Raw genomic sequence first — 20,925 nt, forward strand, 5'->3', positions numbered from 1 at the left:
CTCTAAATTTCATTTTTAAGTAATCTCTACACCCCACATGGGGCTTGAACTCACAACCCCAAGATCAAGAGTAGCATCTCTACCAACTTAGCAGGCCTAAAGGTTTTATTTTTTTAAAGTCATCTCCACACTCCCTGAGGCTCAAAGTCGTAACCCCAAGATCAAGAGTCCTCCAGCATGCTCCCACTGACTGAGCCAGCCAGGCCCCCTACTCCTCCTTCAGCTTTGATCACGCTTTCCACTATTACCCGACTTTATTCTTCAGGTGTCAGTCTACATTTTCATCCCCTCCCTTCCTTGCTATCTCGGCCAGCTGCGTGTTTGTTGGGTTCCTAACATTCACAGCACTCCTTTCTTGCAGTTAGTTTATTCATTTGCCCTTCCCTTGTTTCTCTGCCTCCGCCAGCGCCGGGACGACAGCAGCCGTGCTGACTGCACTAGTCCTAGCGCCTGGGTCCTTAGCAGGGCTGGCTAACGTGTGCGTGGACTAAATGACTGTAAGCTCCACGGAGGGCAGAGGCGGCGGGCTCCCGGCCGGGGAGCCTGGCGCGAAGACGCTCCCTAAAGCTCTGCGGAATGAATGGGCCAACGAAGCGAAAGGGAAACCGCCCCTTTACTAAGATGGCAGGCTCGGGCCCTTTACCAACATGGCCGGCGGCCCGCGTGGATGGGCGGCGAGCGCCGGGCGGGGACGGGCGGGGGCGGGGCCAGGCGGGAGCCGTCAGGTGCGGCCCCGCCCCGCGCCCCCCCCACCCTCTCCCCGCTCGATTCCGGATTGGTCCGGTTCCAGCGCCGCAGCCCGGCGGCCGCGCCGTGGGGCCGCGCCGGGCGCTCGCCACTTCCGGCGCGTTGGGGCTGTTGGTCGGGGGCGGCCGCGCGGCGCGAGCGGGCGGCTCCGGGGCGGGCGCGCGCGCAGGGATGCTCCGGGGGGCGGCGGCGGCGGCGGCCGTGTGGGCTGAGGCGGCGAGGACAGCGCGGGCCCCCGGGCCTCTACCCTGAGCCGGCCGCCGGGGCTGCGCCGCCGAGGCCCCTTCAGCCTCCGCCCCTTCAGCCTCGGGGCCCGGCCCGCAGCCGCTTCTGAACGCGGAGGCCGGGAGCCCCTGCCTGGGCCCGGAGCCTCCCCTCGGGGGTCGGGCCCGGGCGGGGGGCCCCGAGCCGCTGCCCTCCTCGCCGGCCTCCGAGCCCCATTTCCTGCTTTTTCAGTTTCCTTGGGGAGGGGCGGGTGGGTCTAGATGAATTTGTTCCGGGGGTCCCCGGCGAGGCGGGCCGGGGGGCCGAGCTCTTTTTAGAGGGTCCCCGCGGGGCCCGGGTGGGGCAGCGGTTGTCTTTGCATGGGCGGGGGACTTCCCGAACCTGCCGGGACCATGACCTGAACTGTGCGAGCGGGACGTGTCCGAAGCTCGAGAGCCAGCTCACCTGAGCCGCCCCTCCCCCGGCCAGCATGGTAAGTGGGGTCCGAGCCCCTTCCCGCCCCGGTGCCCGGCCCGAGGGGTGGGAGCGGGCCCCGGGACTGCTGAGCCATCGCTTCTCCTCGGGGCGGGGAGAGGCGCGTGCCGAGCCCAGCAGTGACACATGCGTGCAGGCTTTGCAGCCCCGGCTCGGCGCTCCCCTCCCCCCCCCTTCCCCTCCCCTCCCCCCCCCCCCCCCCCCGGGATGTCTCAGGACTGGGAGGGACCTGGAAACGCAGCCGGCACTCCCCTTGCATCTGGCGTTTGCCTCTCTCACAATGTGGCATGTTTGACGGGGGCTCTCCTGTATTTATTGAGGGCTTACTATGTGCTGGGCGACTGACCTGTGTTATTTAATGAGCACACCAGCTCTCTCCTGAAGTGGGGAGACTGAGGCACAGAGCAACTAATAACTCAGCTCAAGGTCACTCTTACGTGACCGTGGCGCGATTTGAACCTAGGCACTTTGACTTCAGAGCTTGTGTTAGGTAGAACACACAGAGCTGGATTTGGGGGCTTGCTGTCGGCGTATAAACGAGGAAACGGGTTGCGATTTGCAGAGGTCACTGATCTGGATAACAGCAAAGTCGGGAACAGGGGTGCTCTTTTGACACCCAGTCTGTTGTTCTTTCTGCTTCGTGCTCTGGCCTTTTCCCTGGTAGTGCTTGGAAAACTATTCATCCTTCCACATCCAGCTCAGAAGCCACCTCTTCTGAAGATACTTGCCACGTTTTTCAGACCCATAGACACTCTCAGTATTCCCTTAGATTTATGTACTCCCGTCTATTTATTAAGCCTTTTGTCTTTTTTGTTGTAATTGTTTCTGAGCCTTATCTCTCTACGGCAGTAGATTCAGTTCTCTCAAAGATGAAATTGAACCTTTATCTGCCCCAACTCCTGGTACATAGTAAGCCCTTGGGGGAGCGGTTGACTGCTCAGCCTGTGTCTTGTGCGCTTCCAGAGAAGGAAGTGTTCTTCAGGCTGCCCAGTTTACCCCTGTTGGGGATTTCGTGGAGAAAGGGACACAGTGACATCTGTGATCTAGACGTTCAGGCCAGTGGGATTTTTAAAACACTCAAGGAGCCTGTGGGTGTTGTGTTAGGTTCTGGGCATAGAGGGACAACCTCAGGCATAGGCCTTGTCTTCGTGGGGCTTAGGCCATTAATGGTGAGCAGCACTGTGTGGTAGGTCCTGTGTGTCATGGAGTGGCAGATCAGTTAAGCTCTCTGAGTCCCAATTTCATCTGTAAAATGTGGAGTTAGGAACGCCCTAATGAATAATCCAAAGGTATGAGACATTTAGTGAGTGATGAAAATAATACTCGGTATTTCTTCCTTCAGTTGTTCTTTCAAATTAATTTTCTTGTTTTTCTTTTTTAGATTGTAAAATACACAGAACATAAAATGTACCATTTTAATGATTTAAAAAAAATTTTTTTTTCTTAACGTTTATTTATTTTGGAGAGAGAGACAGCCCGACAGAGCAGGGGAGGGGCGGAGAGAGAGAGGGAGACACAGAATCGGAAGCAGGTTCCAGGCTCCGAGCTGACAGCACAGAGCCTGATGCGGGGCTTGAACCCACAAACTGTGAGATCCTGACCTGAGCCAAAGTCGGATGCTCAACGGACTGAGTCACCCAGGTGCTCCCCATTTTAATGATTTTTAAGCGTACAGGTCAGCAGCATTAAGCGCACTTGACCCTTGAGCAACATGGGGGTCATGGGCACTGACCTCCATGCAGTGGAGAATCATGTATAACTTTGGACTCCCCCGAAACTTTACTATTAGTCTCCCCGGAAGCCTTACTGATAACATTAACAGTTGATGAACGTTTATTCTGTATGTTATGTGTATTATATACTGTATTTTTTTTTAACAATTATTTATTATTGAGAGAGAGAGCATGAGCAGGGGAGGGGCAGAGAGAGGAGGAGACACAGAATCCGAAGGAGGCTCCAGGCTCTGAGCTGTCAGCACAGAGCCTGACACAGGGCTCGAACTCACAAACCGGGAGACCATGACCTGAGCCAAAGTCGGACGCTTAACCGACTGAGCTACCCAGGTGCCCCTATATACTGTATTCTTAACAAGAAAGTAAGCTAGAGAAAAAAGTCAATAAGAAAATCATAAAGAAGAGGAAATACGTTCAAAACCACGTTGTTCAAGGGTCACTGTACATTCACATGGTTGTGCTTTCATCCCCAGAACTTTTTTCATCTCGCAAAACTGAAACTGCATCCATTAGGCAATAACTTCATTCCTTTCTCCCCCATCCCCTGGTGACCACTATTCTATTTTCTCTCTCTGTGAATTTGACTCTGTATCTCATATAAGTGGAACCATACAGTATTGGGTCTTTTCGTGACTGCTTATTTCACTGACTATCATGTCCTGGAGGTTCAGCCATGTTGTGGCATGTGTCAGAAATTCCTTCATTTTAACACTGAGTAATCTTCTATTGTGGGTGTAAACTCACATAAAACTCCTATAAGCTCATATTTTGTGCGTCCAGTCATCTGTTGATGGACACCTGGGTTAACTTGCACCTTTTGACTTGTGAGTAATGCTGCCGTGCATAGGGGTGTCCCAATCTTTCAGTGGATTTTAAGTCCCCACTATACGGCAGGCTCTAGGGAATGTCAGATGAAAAAGCAGATAAGCTCCTCCCCTCGGGGAGTTTGCAAAGAATGTTGCTTTAGGACCCCGGGCAGAATTTTATTGGTTATTGACTAAGCTAGCCCAGCACCCTTGCATTCAGATTTCATTAATAGGCAGCCAGAGCATCCTGAAAATGGCCACCTGGGAGCAATTATTGTAAAGTAGTTGACTTCATGTTTACCTTGTATGTCTTTTTCTGGGGGGGGGGGGGGGTAAGTTTCAAGTGAAGGTTTTTGTAACCTAGACCTCACATACTTAAGGACCCAGGGGGTGGCCACAATGGATGTGACGAGAAAAGGATCTTTTTTTTTAAATTAAAAAAAAAATTTTTTTTTTAAACGACTTTATTTTGAGAGACAGTGTGGCAAGCAGGGAGGGGCAGAGGGAGGGAGGGAGGGGAGGGAGAGGGAGTGAGAGAGAGAAAGAGAGAGAGAATCCCAAGCAGTCTCTGTGCCTTCACAGAGCCCAACTTGGGGCTTGAACTCATGAACCACGAGATCATGACCTGAGCCAAAATTAAGAGTCAGAGGCTTAACCAGTTGAGCCACCCAGGCGCCCCGAGCCTAGGACCTTCTAATCACAACATATTTTCAGTTCTGACGCCAGGGGTTCATATCCTGTAGGTATCCCAGGGTCGGGTGTGGACGGGGCAGGCCTTGTCCTCAGAATGCAAGGAAGTTGTTGCCAGGTGTGTATTTTACAGGAGGAGGAGCTTTTCCCTGGGATCACAGCTCTTTCTTTATTCCGGGAACTTTTTCCTCACTCTTAACATTTTTACTTTTAATTAAGGGCATTAGTTGACACGTTTGAGCCTTTTTAATGTCTTCTTTGTAAAACTTCAATTCTGATGAGATGAAAATGGTGTGATAGGAGAAAACCACCATTTGTTGTGTGTCTGCTATAAGCTAGCTGTTTCTCATTTGTTCATTTTTCTTGTGGTCAGTCATTCAGTATCTGTATCTGGTCTGGTTTACTGGAGCAGCCCTGCGAGGTCACATTGTTACGAGGGGGGGAAATGACACCTGATGGAGGTACCTGGGTGGAGCTGGCATTTGGACCAGGGCGCTCTACTCCGGAGCCTGTGCTTTTGGTAGTTCAGATCTTTCTCGATTTCCAGTGGGGTTGTGTCCTGATAAACTCCACGTAAGTTGAATCTATTGTAAGTCAAAATGCATTTACTGTCGAACATCACAGCTTAGCCTAGCCTACCTTAAACGTGTTCAGAATACGTAAGTTAGCCTACAGTTGCACAAAATCACCTAACACAAAGCCTGTCTTACAACAGAGTGTTGAATATCTCACGTCATTTGCTGAATATCGTACTGAAAAGAATAGAATGGTTGTGGGTGTATCAGTGGTTGACCCCGCTGATCGTGTGGCTGACTGGGAGCAGCGGCTGACTGCCACCGCCCAGCGTTAGGACAGAATTTCGTACTGCGTGTCACTAGCCCGGGAAAAGATCCAAAGTCAGAATTTGAAGTATGGTTTCTACTGACCGCGCATCGCTTTTGCGTCCTCCTGAAGTCGGACCATCGTAAGCCGGGGACTGTCTGCGCCTTGTGCTGCTGCACGTGGAAGATCATGGAACAGGATGGGGGCTGTCACCCGACTACATTTTGTTGGGTTCTGAGGTAGATAGTGATGGGGGCCGGGAAGTATGGATATTTCCTTTAAACCCTCCCTCTAGGAGGCATCTTGACCTGCAGATTTAGAGCCAGTTAAAAAACAAGATTCGTAGTTGCAGTACAGAATCACTAGAACAGCTGTACTGTAACTACATTTGATTAATTCATTGGTGTGTTGTTGTTGAATTTCGGCGAGTTCTGAAGTGATGTAATATCTTGAGGTTCCCACTCCTCTGAAGAGTGGTTACTTCATATTGAATGAGCTGTTGGTTATTGTGGAAGTTTTGTGCAAAATCAAGTTCTTGCTTAAGTTAGTGTTTTTCTAGTTGCTTAGAAAAGTGCTTTGGTTACAAGGACTTCTTATGTTTTTGAATGTTGCCTTCTGTGAGTGGTCCCGAAGACGGAGGCAAAATCACACCTTCCGTTTGGCCACTCAAATGGTGTGTCATCCCCTTGTTCGTTAATGGTGTCACGTGGCGCACCGAGCCCTGGGAGGTATGAAGAGCCGTGACGGTGCGGACAGATGCCAGGGAAAGGTTCAGAAGTACTCAGGCTCTGTCGTCCGCAACGCAGCTAGAGCTGGGCTGGGAAGCAGGTTAACTAGCCAAGAAATGACATTGCTCAAGTGATGGAATTACTTTACTGGTAAAAACACAAACTCTGTAATGCATAGAGAAGTAATTCTCTACGGTGAGAGAGAGCTTTTTAGTGCCTCAGTTCATTCATAAAATAATTTATTGATTTCCCATGTCAAGCGTACAATCCTAGGTACTGTGGATATAAGAATATAATAGTTAATACTTATAGGGCTTAGCATACACCACATATTTTACATATGTTCACTCATTTACTTTTCTAAGCAATGCCAGGAGGTAGAGGCTATTTTTATTTCTCATTTTATGGATTAAAACATCCAAAGCCCTGAGAGGTTAGGCACCTTCCCAAGGTCACATTGTGACTGAGTGGTGGAACCGGGATTCAAAGCCAGGCAGTCTGGCTCCAGAGTCAGAGCGGAGTCAGAGCTCGAAACTGTTACACTTTGACCCCAAGAGGGTTAGTATTGCCCTGTCCTCTAGGAGCCAGTTTAATGAGGCGGATGGGACTGTCTCCCGGTGATTACAAGAGACTGTGATAAGGGTGATAGAAGAAGAATGCATTGGTGCAAAAGGCAGCATATCTGAGGGAGACTCACTGAGGAGAGGGGCCAGGGAGGGTTTCCCAGGAAGCGTATTGGAATCTTGAAGGGTTAGGAAAAGCTGTCTGCAGATAGTTACAAAGATCAGATAGGTATCCCTAAAGATAACCAAAAACAGGTGTCAAGGGAAAGTGAAGGAAGGAATTAAGGTAACATTTGTTGAGTGCCTACGACTTTGTAGGGCTTTAGGTACTTGTAGGACACAAACATGTTATTTCTTCTCATTGTAAATACCTTTACCTCTGCTGCCCAGGCCGGCTTCTGCCCCGTTTCTTTGCTCCCCTTTGCAATAGAACTCTGGGGAAGAGTGCTCTCTAATTCCTCACCTTCCATTCTGTCTGCCTCGCACATCAAGGCGCATCAAGGTTCTTCTGTCCACTGGTGCTACAGCTGAGATGATTAGTTCCCAAGCCCTCTCCACGGCTCCCACGCCTTCACATCCTGCTTGCTTGCTTTTTGTGGCATTTACCTTAAAATTTTATTTATTTATTTATTTATTTATTTATTTATTTATTTATTTATTTTGAGAGAGAGTCTGCAGGCAGGGGAGGCAGAGAGAGAGAGAGAGAGAGAGAGAGAGAGAGAGAGGGAAAGGGAAGGAGGGAGGGAGGGAGAGAGAGAGAGCGAGAGAGAGAGAATATATATCCCAAGCAGGCTTTGCTCCATCTCATGAACTGTGAAATCATGACTTGAGCCAAAATCAAGTCAGACGCCCAACCCACTGAGCCACCCAGGCGCCCCCCCCCCCCCCTTGAAGTGAGCTTTATGCTCAATGTGGGGCTTGAACTCATGACACTGAGATCAAGAGTCGAGTGCTCTAGGGACTGAACCAGCAAGGCCCTGTGTAACATTGACCATTTGAAAACATTTTATATACTTGATGTTATTTATGAGGTCTATTTCTTGTTATCTCCTTCTGCTAAAATGTTAACTCTATAGAGCTGGGGATCTTCACTTTGTTCACTGATGAATGGCAAGAATCTGGAACAATTTCTGGCAGAGTAGACAGTTACATTGTAGGAATGCTGTGGATGTGTTGCGTGTTCAAAGGGCCGTTAGAGAGCTGGAGTAAGCTAGGTTCCCCGTGCCCAATAGAACTTGCCGAGAGAGGATATTTCAGAAGAGAAGGGTGTAGCTAATGTTCAAACCATTGAATAGACTGGTTTGGCCATGGCGGTTTGTGTTATGTAATAGCTGGAGAGAAAGCCATAAAGGTGGTTTATGACCAGGTTATGGAGGGCCTTCCGTAGGGAGTTTGGTTTTGTTGGCTGGTTTTTCCTTAAAAGAAAACCATCTGCCGCGTACAGGTTAGATTGGTGTGGGAAACCAGACATGACACCTTGCCTGTATGGCCGTGCCAAAGGTCGGTTTTTAGGTGTGGAATTAGAGTGAGGAAGACTTGAGCGAGAGAGTTGTCATTTTTTAAAAGGTGGGTTCCAGAGTTAAGGGATAAAGAAAAGTGAAAAAACTCAAGTTGACTTTGGGAAACTGGTGTTTGGGAATAGTGGAGGTTTTAATTAATTGGTGATTTGGATTTGGTGGAATGGAGGAGGTGACAGGTAAAGAAACGGACAGGAAGATGACAGGAGAGAGGCCCCATGCAGATAAAATAAGGGGTTTGCTCTGGAAGGAGGTGGGCATTTGCCACGTTGAGATGCAGGTGATTGGCATCGGGCAGGACAAAGGTCTTGACGATTGACGAAGCGGAATCGTTGACATACGTGTCCAAGTCAAGGAAGATGTGACAGCATGGGCTTGGGTGAAAAGGGAGGGGGCTCCTGAGCTTGTAGCTGCTGTCCTCCCGCACCTTTTGCGACCCATCGCGGACTGACTTTGTGTCTTCACCACTTTTCGAGATCACCTGTAACTTGTGGGTGCTGACACCAGTATAAGCGGCCTCTTTTCAGTCCTTGTGCCTTTCTGACCTGCCTTTGGCAACCCCTGGACTTCTTTTTCGTTTCTGAAACACTTTTTTTCCCTTGCCCCCCATGATATTACTGTCCTGGTTCAGTCTTCCTTGGTCTTCTCATGGCTTCCGCTAGGACCTGGGTGCCAGTGAGGACTCAGCCTCACTCTCCAGCCGTTGGTCTCCACCTGAGTGTCCTGGAGGCACTCGAAGCCTGTCTGAGCCAAGTCCACCGTCTTTATCTCAGGTTAGCGCCTCCTCCCACCTGCCCTGCGTCTGTTCATGACCTTATTTGCTGTACACTTAAGGGGGAAACCTGAGTCATCTTTAACTTCCTCTTTACCTTATGCCTCTAGACTTGGGGATGCTCTGCTGACCTGTGTTCTGACCCCCGCCCTTCCCTCCATTCCCTCCACTTCGGTCAGGGTTGTCTCTTGCTTTCAGTCTTGGTGTCTCGACGGCTTCCAGGTTCTCCCTCTGCCATTCCATCTTTTGTATTCCTGCCAGAGCCACCTCTTGGAGCTCGGATGGAAGCGTGCCATTCGACCCCAGATCATTCAGAGCAGAGACCCAAGCTTTCCACAGAGCGGCGGGAAGCACTTGGGCCCTGGATTTTCACAGTTTCACTTTTAGTCCTCTCAGTATGGATGAAGATGATGTATTAAATGCTTACAGTGATGTATTTGGAATATCTTTTAAAGACTTGCCAAATTATACATGTTCCCTAGCCACAGCAAACCACCTGTCGTTCCCAGAACACTGAGTACTCTTCATACTTCTGTCTTTGCTCGGTGCTGTTCCCTCTGCTCTAATGTCCTTTTCTTCATTTTTGCAGGTGACACCTTCCCCACCATTTCAAGGTCACCATAAACACCTTTCTAAGGCTTTTCAGCTAGTAGTTTAGCATTTATTATCTTTGAATACAGTTATGTTTTTTCTTTTGACTTTTATTATTTTGATATATTGTTTTTTATTATATAGGAATTACAGGACTACATGCTTCTAGTGTCAATTCAGAAGCGTGAGGAGCACAGTGTGAGATCTTCGACTCGTTTTCTTTTAGTCCCACTCCAAGTCTGCGGGTGGGGAGGATTAGATCTTTGTCTTTAAGAGTCTGTGTCAGGGTGAGTCTTAGGCCTCTTTGCATTTCCAGCCTCTTTGCGTTTCCAGCATCTGTAAGCATTCTGTAGATACTGAGGCAGTCAAAAGAGTCAGGTGTTAAAAGAAAAATTCAAGAAGGTCAAGGAGGCCCTAGACTGTAGTAAATGACAGTGGCAGTTTTTGGAGAGTGTGGTAAGATTGTAATAGAGTATGAATGTAGTAGGCACCCTGTTTTTCCAAAACCTACACGCTCACAAACAGGCGCCCTGTTTTTCCAAAGCCAGCACACTCGCATGACAGCATTTTCCCCCTAGACGCGTAGAGGTGGGGAACAGCGAGCCGGGGAAGTTGTTAGAAATGCTGTGTAGATGGTGTGCTTAGGGGGAGGCTCCAGCCACCAATTGCTGCTGGAAGAACTGTTGGGGCGCAGTGGGGATGGGGTGTGGTGAGGGAGGGGTTGTGGATACTGAGGAAACTCATGGCGCAGAGGGAAGTGAGGGAGGTGGCAGGAGGCTGATGGGAAAGGAAGGAAGCTGGGGGTCAGAGGGAGCAGAAGGTCTGTGTGTGTTTCATAATTACACTCAGCAGCAGCCATTGTCGATGGGCCCTCACGTTCACTGCGTACGGTACCTCCTTTAATTTAATGACAGCGCTGCAAGGTGGGTCACCTCTGTTCTCATCGCACAGTTGGGAAGATGAGGACACTGAGGGTCAGGGAGGATAATGTAAGTACCTCGTTCAAAATTACATAGCAGGTTGATAGAAATGCGATTCAGACCCAAGGTTCTAACTCCACAGCCTGTGTTTTTTTTTTTTTTTTTTTTTTGACATCACTAGGTTGTTTCTTCTTCCCCTTCCTCCTCCTCCTCCTCCCTCCTCCCCCCTCCTCCTCCCCCCTCCTCCTCCCCCCTCCTCCTCCCCCCTCCCTCCCTCCTCCCCCCTACCCCTCCCTCCCTCCCTCCCTCCCTCCCTCCCTTCCTCCTCCTCCTCCTCCTCCTCCTCCTCCTCCTCCTCCTCCTCCTCCACTAGGTTTCTTCTTAAGCCAGTGCACATTTACAGAGACATATTTACTCGAAATGTAGTCCAGCTGGGTGTATTGTCCCAGGAAAAACAGTGCATCTAGTCATCTAACCTTAAAACTTGTAAAGTAATAGGGCAAGATGGTCAAAACTTTGCTCATAACTGAGGAGAAACTAGGTATCTGCATGTCCTCTACTGTGATAGACTAGAGAAAGCATGACTCTTGAGGGCACAGTGGTAGCTGGATCCCATCACAGCACATGAGCAGAAAGGACAGTGGCTTGATTTCTTTATGCAGGTCAGTTGACCTAAGTCCATTAGGTTTAGCGTATGTGGGAGCTCATTTACATTAGAGTAGCCTGCTGCTGTTTTACATAAGGGTTATCATGAAAAAGATCTCTGGTCTCAGACTCCCTGAAGAGGTAAAGGTATTTTATTAGCTAAATGCAGCTGGGGAAGCAAAAAAATCACTGGTTTCTAAATTGGTTAGTAATTAAGTAGACCTGGGAAGATCGTTCCATCTCTCTATTTAAAAAAGAGTAACCAGGGCGCCTGGGTGGCTCGGTCGGTTAAGCGTCCGACTTTGGCTCAGGTCATGATCTCACGGTCCGTGAGCTCGAGCCCTGTGTCAGGCTCTGTGCTGACAGCTCAGAGCCTGGAAGCTGCTTTGGATTCTGTGTCTCCCTGTCTCTGACCCTCCCCCGTTCATGCTCAGTCTCTCTCTGTCTCAAAAATAAATAAACGTAAAAAAAAAAAATAAAGAGTAACAACTGGATAGTTTTTTATAAGAATGACATGTGCTTTTTAAAAATCAGGCGTTACAGGTGCAAAGAATATGGCAAAAGAAATCACCCCTAATCCTACTACCCTAAAGTATAATTAGCATCATATAAATATCTGTATGTCTTTGTAGATATGTGTTATCTGGATAGGCGAGATGGAATCCTAAAGTTCTTTCATTTCAAAAGTGATCATGCTGATTTGGGGGATCATTTTTTTTTTTTTTTAATTTTTTAACGTTTATTTTTGAGAGAGAGAAGAGACAGAACGTGAGCAGGGGAGGGGCAGAGAGAGGGGGAGACACAGAATCCGAAGCAGGCTCCAGGCTCTGAGCTGTCAGCACAGAGCCTGACGTGGGGCTCGAACTCATGAACTGCGAGATCATGACCTGAGCTGAAGTCGGATGCTTAACCGACTGAGCCACACAGGCACTCCTGAAGAATCATGTTAGTTTTAAAATAAAAGAAAAATCAATTAATTGTTGCATTTTTTTTTTTAAAGCTTTACTTTCTGGAGTAATTAAATACAGAAAGTTGCAAAAGGAGGTCCACAAGTTCCCAGTGGTGACATCTTCCATAGCTGTGTGCAATAGCAAAACCAGGAAGTTGACGTTGGTGCCTGTCAGTTACCGACTGGACTGGAGACCTTACTTAGTTTTCACCTGTTTTTAACCTGCACTCACTTGTGTGTATGGTTCCGTGCAGCTTGGTCCACGTGCTGATGGATGTAACTGCACCGCAGTCAAGGTCCAGAGCTGCCCCAGCACCACAGAACTCCTCAAGCCTAGTACTCTCTGTGTCCTGCCCCCACCCCCCAGCATCCACTCATCTCTCTCTCCCTCTAGCTTTGTCAGTTTGAGGACAGTGTAGGAGTGTAATCCATGTGTGACCTTAAGAGATTGACTGTTTTCATAAGCATGGCACCCTTGAGGGGTCACTTGCATTTCATAGCAAATAAAGAAAGCAATGAAACTGAACAAGGACTTGTCAGATTTCAAGTAAATCTTTGCTTCAGTAATTATTAGCTTTTGATAAATCCGTGGAGGTGAAGAGAAAAGATTATGAAAGACTTCAACAAGATGGAGTCATTTTTATTTTATCTACTAATTTTATTTTATTTTTAAATAAGCTACAGCCCAACGTGGGGCTTGAACTCAACAACCCCAAGATTAAGAGTCCCATGCTTCATTGACTGAGCCAGCCAGGCACCCCAAGAAGATGGCCTCAATTTTTTTTAACGTTTATTTTATTTGTTTAGAAAGAGCGAGAAAGAGTGTGAGCAGGGGAAGAGGCAGAGAGAGGGAGAGAATCTCAAGTAGGCTCTCTGTGCTGTCAGTGCAGAGCCCAGTGAGGGGTTCAATCTCACAAATCGTGAGATCATGACCTGAGCGGAAATCAAGAGTCAGATGCTTAATTGAACCACCCAGGTGCCCCCATTTTTTTAATGTTTATTTTGAGAGAGTGTGCACACTCACGCATGAGCAGGGGAGGGGCAGATAGAGGGTGAGAGAGAATCCATCCCAAGTAGGCTTCATGCTTGGTGCAGAGCCAGACATGGGGCTTGATCCCACGACCGCAAGATCATGACCTGAGCCAATATCAAAGTTGAACGCTTAACCGACTGAGCCACCTAGGCACCCCAAGATGGCATCATTTTTTTTTTTTTTTAAATTTTTTTTTTTTTCAACGTTTCTTATTTATTTTTGGGACAGAGAGAGACAGAGCATGAACGGGGGAGGGGCAGAGAGAGAGGGAGACACAGAATCGGAAACAGGCTCCAGGCTCCGAGCCATCAGCCCAGAGCCTGACGCGGGGCTCGAACTCACGGACCGCGAGATCGTGACCTGGCTGAAGTCGGACGCTTAACCGACTGCGCCACCCAGGCGCCCCATTTTTAATAAATATATTCCATGTTTCAGTTCTAGGCAGTATCAGTGACCTTAATAATAGGAAAAATAAGAACATTTGCACTTCTTCTGTTTTCCCCTTCTCATTGTTGATTGTTGTTTTACATTACTTTAGAGCATTTATAATTTGTTCCGTAACCATAATTTCCTCAGTATTTAGTTTTAGTTTTAGATTTTAAGGATTCATTGTTCTCCACTGGTTCTTTGAACTGTGGTCTTTTCATACCTGAAGTCTTTTTTCTTTTTAAGTTTATTTATTTAACAAATAATAGAGAAAGACACACAGAGAGAGAGAGAGAGAGAGAGAGCGCGCGCGCGCGTGCCAGTGGGGGGAGGGGCAGAGAGAGAGGGGACAGAGGATCTGAATGCAGCAGGCTTTGTGCTGAAAGCAGTGAGCCCGATGTGGGGCTCGAACTCATGAACCGTTAAGATCATGACCTGAGCCAAAGTCAGACACTTAACCAACTGGGTCACCCAGGTGCCCCTCCATATCTCCTATCTTTAATTCATCTTCCTGTTGGCTAGATTTGATTGTCAGTTTTTAAAAAGGGTGACTTATTTGGTGAAATAATGCTTTTATACTTGAAGGATATCTTGGCTAGGTATAAAATTCTTGGTTTACACTCTTTCCTTCAGATTCTTAGATATTCTGGGATTGAGTGAGATATTCTGGGATTGGTCCTTTTAATCTGTTCAGCATTGATTAGCTGATAATTTCTTTTCATAGAGTTTTTGGTTGCTATATTCCCTAAATTATTTCATGTTTGAAAATGCCTGCCTGTTGTTCTTATCCATAAATACTCATGGGTCATACATTCTTTTCTGAAGAATTTTGTTGATACTTACCGTTTTTTTGCCATTGAATGATGTTGTGTGGACAAGTGTGTTTAGCCTAATTCATATAATGCTGTCCCTTTACCCCAGTTAGAGATAGCTTGCCTTTTTTTGCATGGTTGTTAGAAGAAATCTATGTTGCTGAAGTTCAGTCTCAATTAGGATATCTTTTAGTGTGGATTATTATTTTTTTTTGTTATCATTTTGCCCAAGAACGTGGTATGCCTGCCTTAAGGCATAAGTTCCCTAATGTTGGCTATTTTAGATTTCTGGTGCTTGGTACTAATACTGTAGTAAACACATTGAATACATCTTTGTCCACTTTGTGAGATAGTAGGATAAATTTCTAGAAGAATTGTGGAGCAAACCGTGTATTTAAAAATTCTGGTAGATGGTGCTATTCCTACAAAATTAGGAGTTTCTACTCTCATTAATGGGATACTTCCTGTTTTCCTATCTTCTAGCCAACCATTAAAACTTTTTAATGTGAGAGGTGAAAATGGCATATCAGGAATTACATGTGGGATCCTTTCTTTGTAAGTGAAGTGGAACATCTTTTGATATTTTATTGCCATGTGCATTTTTTCCCATGTCTGCTGACCATTTTTGGTCTCCAGATCTTTGTACATTTTTCTGTTGGGTCAGCCAACAATTAAAAAGAATGTAATTTGGCTGAATTTTAGAATCGATAAAATTATGTTTGGAATGGCTTGCACATTTGGTCGATGGCTCTCATGCTGCTGATTTTTTTTTTTTTTAAACGTTTATTTATTTTTGAGACAGAGAGAGAGCATGAACGGGGGAGGGTCAGAGAGAGAGAGGGAGACACAGAATCGGAAACAGGCTCCAGGCTCCGAGCTGTCAGCACAGAGCCTGACGCGGGGCTTGAACTCACGAACCATGAGATCATGACCTGAGCCGAAGTCGGACGCTTAACCGACCAAGCCACCCAGGTGCCCCTCATGCTGCTGATTTTAGTCAGAATAAGAGCACTAACATTTCACATATACTAATATCGTAGACCTGACTAACATGATTGTCTTAGTGATGGGACTATGTAATCTCATCATTTTCTAAACTTTTGTCTGATGATCCATGTGGTTAAGACAATATTCTTCCCCGCTTGGCTTCATGTTTGTCATAACATAACGTGAGAACAAGTTTAATTGTAGGAAAGCAATTCCATGGCCGGAAAGCTGCGGAGCTCACCTTGGTGAAGAGATTTTTCTGGTAATCATTTGTTAACTGGGTTTGTGAACCAGAGTGTGAATTTAGAATGCTAAAGGATACATGAAGTAATTTCATAAGGGAGTTTACCAGTCATGCTTAGGGTTTCTCTGATTTTCTACTGAGATTCCCCTAATGGCAGAGAACACCTATACCTGGTTAAAGGAAGGCACCTGTCCTGGGGCTATAGGTCACGGCCGCTCTCTGTGAATCTGAAATGTCTTGAATCTCTTGGGTTGACTTTAAACATATACTGTTTAGAAATCAATGTATGTATTCTTTCTTCCTTCCTCTCCTCTCTCCCCACCTTTCTGGCCTCCCCAGTCTTCACAAGCAAATTAAAGACCCAGGCACACACGTTATCTTTGAGGATAACACCAGGTGGCCTTCAGCTCATTTTGCCGTGGGGGCGACTGGTCTGTTTCCAGACCTTTGTGGACAGACATGCTTTGCTGAGAGGTGCTAACAAATCCCATCCTCGTGTAACTGTGAAGGAGACTTCTTACGAAGAGAAGAAACTTAAGGCTTTTAAAGACCTCGAAGAAATATCAGAAGACATTTTGAGAAAAAGAATCCCCTTTTATACCTTGATAGTGAACAGATTGAAAGTGAAAGGACTTGCGTGGACCGCTTTTATCGGCACACTCCATAGGACCCTTGACATTTAACACTTGTGGTTTTGATGATTGTCGGTGACCTTCAAAGCCTTTGATAAGTCATTTTTTTTTTTTTTTTTAAAGATGTGTCTTGCAGTGTCTAGAACAAGTTACCTAGCTGGCTAGTGAGTGGCCCAGCTGACCTCCTAGCTCAGTGCAGCCTGTGGGTTCTTTACCATTCAGCGTTGTGACTAGGGCGTTATAAAAGTCTTCACTACTTTATGGAAGATAATCCCCCAAAGAAATTCAACTCACGGAATTGGTAATGCAAATGAAAAGATAAGAAGTTAAAGTTCTTAGTGAGGAAATAGAAGTTATGGATAAATTCACGAGTTGAATGTTAAGTTTGGGGTCTTGGATTCACCATGCCCTAGGTGTAGAAAGAAAGGAAAGCAGTTCATAATACTGGTGGCGTGCTAGGCCTCTGAAGATCTTGCTGATGATGTAAGGAAAGTTGAAAAGACATTTAATTTCAGGTGGGAAGTCTGTGCACGGATGTGTGTGTGCTTTGTAATACTTCACCCAAATGGAAAGTCGGGAGGTGAGTTTGGGGAGTTGCTTGTGATAGAGTTGCAAAATAATTGGGAACTCATCTGGTCTACAGTTATTGAATGTGAGGGTGGAAAAGGGTGAAGAAAAGTTCTAGAAGTTTATAACTTCTGGAAGTTTCTAACCCTGGATGAGAAATGATTACTGTCCTGGGGGATGAGTGCAAAAATAGAGCCTTGTAAGAGGTACTCCTGTACTTTGAAAATAAAATAAAAGCCCTGGCCAAATTGGAGAGTTGTAACCGGGAAGGCTTCCGGAAGGAGGTGACACTGGGGCTAGGTTTCAGAGCAGAAGGAGGAAGTCACTAGGCAAAGAATTTGGGGCTTGAGGCGCAGAAGCAGAAGGGCCATTTCGGGCAGATGGAGCCACAGCTACATGTGGAAGAGGGGTCAGTTCACAGCAAGGAAAGCTTTGAAATGTTGAAGAACAGGACGCCCGCCTGGCAGCACTGGTGATTTCTGTGAAGACTGCGACTCCAGAGGCTTTTATTTAGTTCGTGACGAAAGGAGCCCTGTGCTTTTGTACAGCCCAGGAAATTATTCACGTACATTCTGCATTCTGATTTTAGAGAAAGACAACGTAAGGGATCTATCAGGGATTTATGTATTTAATTGAAACATTGTACTTGGAAGTAATTTTAGACCCGAAGGGTTGCACAAATAGTGTGTGGGGCTCCTGTGTGCTTTTCTCCCGTGGGGATTTAGTTTTACACAGAGCTGTAGTCATCCAGCCTTCCAAGATCTGTGGCCAGTGAGTTAGGTCGGTTTCTGTAGCGTCTTCTTTCTTGTACCATTTGGTAATTGAAGTAGGTGCTGGTGCTGTCACAAAGGCTTCTCTGCCACCTTTTGATTTTGCTTAGTCAGTTGTTTTTCCCTGATGGTAAAAAGGACTTTGAACTCTGTTGTAGACTATTGTGATAAGTACAAAATAGATAAGAGCTCAGATTCAACCTCTTGGATTTTGTTTCCTTCTAAGTCTTCTTTCCTATGTACTTTTTATTTATTTATTTTTTAGAATAAAAAAAAAATTTAATGTTTACTTATTTTTGAGAGAGAGAGAAAGAGAGAGACAGAGAGAGACAGACTGCAAGTGGGGAAGGGGCAGAGAGAGACACAGACACAGAATCTGAAGCAGGCTCCAGGCCCTGAGCTGTCAGCACAGAGCCTGATGCGGGGCTTGAACCCACGAACTGCGAGAGCATGACCTGAGCCGAAGTCGGACCCTTAACCGACTGAGCTACCCAGGCACCCCTCCTATGTATTTTTTAAACATGGCTGAGCTCACGATACTGTAAATGCACTTTTTTTCTTCTTTTTGCATGTAACGTTATAGAAGTGGTTTTCCAAATCATCAAATACTTCATAAGTATTTACAGAGGCTGTGTAATACTGCATTGCATGGATTTTTGGGCAGTTAGATTGTTCCATTTTTTTTTGCCATTGTAAATAATATGTGATTCATGTTTTTGCAAAGAGCTTTTTCTGTATTTCAGAAAATTGCCTTAGGCTAGATTCCCAGAAGGACCCAAGGGTATGAAGATTTTTTTAGTAAACCTTTTATTTTTAACATAGTTTTAGATTTAGTATGTACATGTTTAAGGTACGTCATCAGATATTTTCTGGAAAGTTTATACCAGTTTATTCTTCCTACCAGCTGTAGATAAATACACTCCTTGGCATTGGGTAGGCTTAAGAAAATTGTTGCAAATTTAATAGGTTAAAAAATGGCTTCATTGTAATATATTGTTTGGGGTGGAAGGGTAGGAAAAGTTATCACCAACTTCGATTTTATTTTTGTCTGTTTTTTTTTTTTTTTTTTTTTTTGCTACCTACATCCTTCCTTATTTTTGTCTCTTTATAGGACTTATAGGTCACATTTATAGGTTTATTTAATGTTTACCTATTATTTACTTAAGCACCCTTTGTAGTTATTTTAATGTATTAGAAATGGTGCCTTAACATACTTTTTCCCCACAGCCTTAAGAGTTTTCTGTGTGTGTGTGTGTGTGTGTGTGTGTGTGTGTGTGTTAAAATAAACATAAAATTTACCATTGAAAAATGTACGACTCCGTGACATTAAGGTAGGTACGTTCACTGTGTGGCGCCAGCATCCTCATTCCTAGTTCGGTGTGCGTTCGAGCAGTTGTCCCGTGTACCCTAGGTGGCAATGGTATTGGAGCACATTCTTCTGAGCTCTGGCTTCCCCCTCTCATTTTTTCCTTCCCCCAGGAGGGATGTAGTTCCTGATTTGTTTATGATGGGTGCACTGGGGAGAGCCCAACACCATTGCCCACATTTCCCAGGTGTGAGGTCACGGCATCAGAACCCTCCTAGCTTTGTCCTTGGACTTCTCACCTGCTTATCCTCAAGAGAAGCTTGTCTCCCGCTGCCGTGTCCTGCCTTCCTATTGTTGCTCGGCCTGGCTGGATCAGGTCAATTCAGGATGGAAAGGAGGAGGCATTGCAGCTTTGCAAGTCATGAAGAGGATATTGGACTTTGATCGCACTCGGTTGCTTGAGACTGTAGCAAGCTATAGACCTGGGCGGGAGAAAGGAAGTGATTATGCCCCTTCAAATCCCAGCAGGCTGGAATACAATCTGGAGATTTTTGCCAAAATGAAATAAATGTTATTTAAACTGTTATGTAACATGCCACTTCTGGGGCGCCTGGGCAGCTCAGTCGGTTAAGCGTTCGACTTCAGCTCAGGTCATGGTCTCGCAGTTCGTGGGTTCAAGCCCCGTGTCAGGCTCTGTGCTGACAGCTTAGAGCCTGGAGCCTGCTTTGGATTCTGTGTCTCCCTCTCTCTCTCTGCCCCTCTCCCACTCACATGGTGTCTCTCTCTCTCTCTCTCTCTTTTTCAAAAATAAATAAACGTTAAAAATAAAATGCTGGTTGTGTCTGGGAATAATTCTGGATGAAGGTGGTACAGGTTTTACAAGACTTGCTCTTAAACAGTTACAGGTAGTACGAGCAGCTGCCATGGATTCTTTATGTATGAGTTGTAGTGTTACTTGGGATTTTAGATTTGCAGCACGCATATAGTGGGCCTGTTAACTTCACACTCATTCATTGCCTGATTTCATCCCATGCAAGGTAATGCCAGCTCGCTCATCATACTTACAGGCCTAGAACTCGCTGTCCTCCTTTAAATTTTTTTTTTTAACGTTTATTTTTGAGACAGAGACATAGCATGAGCAGGGGAGGGTCAGAGAGAGAGGGAGACACAGAATGTGAAGCAGGCTCCAGGCTCTGAGCTGTCAGCACAGAGCCCAACGCAGGGCTCGAACCCACGGACCGTGAGATCGTGACCTGAGCCAAAGTTGGACGCTTAACCGATGGAGCCACCCAGGCGCCCCTCGGTGTCCTCCTTTAAAGGATAGAGGAGCTGTCACTGGGAGAGGGCTCTGGTGGCCCTGCTCCAGGGCCTTCACTTGACCAGTAGCTGGTCGACTTTGGGCAAGATACTCTTCATTTTCCTCCTCTGTATGTTGAGGTTGGACTTGCTGTTCTCTGGGGTTTGTATTTCTCTCTTAAGATTCTGTGGTCCTGCTTTAGGAGTTGTTGATAGTATGCCTTGTGTTGATGGTCTCGGCATCTTTTGGATTTAATTGACTAGGCATGCAGATAAAAATATCCGTCCTCCTGGGATATGTACCTGGGAAAAAGAAGCAGATGGAATTGTGACGAGAGAGCCTATTTTGGGCTGTATTACTCATTTATTTTAGACAGTTTCTTGCCAAATAACTATTCTTATCACTTGCTTTTTTGGCTGTGTAATTAAAACCTACTGTAATATAAATAAATAAGCATATAACTTACATGTATTTCAGCTCCTAGCGGGATATGTTTGTTGCCCAACCAGCAGATGCAAAATTTTTAATGCCTATGCTGTATCCTCTCCTTGTTCACAAATGATGTGTGCTAGTATAGCCCTGGCATCTGAGAGGTTGATGAGTCCCTTTTGCCTGTCATATCCTTGTCTTGCTTTCTCTTTCCTATTTGCCCAGCCCGCTGGGAGCACT

The 20,925-nt window shown here is 46.2% G+C and overlaps 1 protein-coding gene across 7 annotated transcripts in view; it reads left to right on the forward strand.

Moving 5' to 3' along the window:
* Nucleotides 1–1,201: 1,201 nt before the first annotated feature.
* The window catches only part of XPO6 (exportin 6), a 103,367-nt gene continuing 83,643 nt past the window's right edge, over nt 1,202–20,925 (forward strand). For 3 of the 7 annotated variants that reach the window (XM_042971267.1, XM_042971265.1, XM_042971269.1), the window contains exon 1: nt 10,441–10,657. In XM_042971267.1, the coding sequence (XP_042827201.1) occupies nt 10,628–10,657 (30 nt within the window). In that variant the 5' untranslated portion in view covers nt 10,441–10,627. Of the gene's footprint in view, nt 1,445–10,435; nt 10,658–20,925 lie in introns of those variants that run through there. The other 4 variants (XM_042971266.1, XM_042971264.1, XM_042971263.1 and 1 more) reach the window with 4 other exon arrangements.

The sequence above is a fragment of the Panthera tigris genome, chromosome E3, assembly GCF_018350195.1.
Source record: "Panthera tigris isolate Pti1 chromosome E3, P.tigris_Pti1_mat1.1, whole genome shotgun sequence".
In the NCBI taxonomy this organism is placed as follows: domain Eukaryota; kingdom Metazoa; phylum Chordata; class Mammalia; order Carnivora; family Felidae; genus Panthera; species Panthera tigris.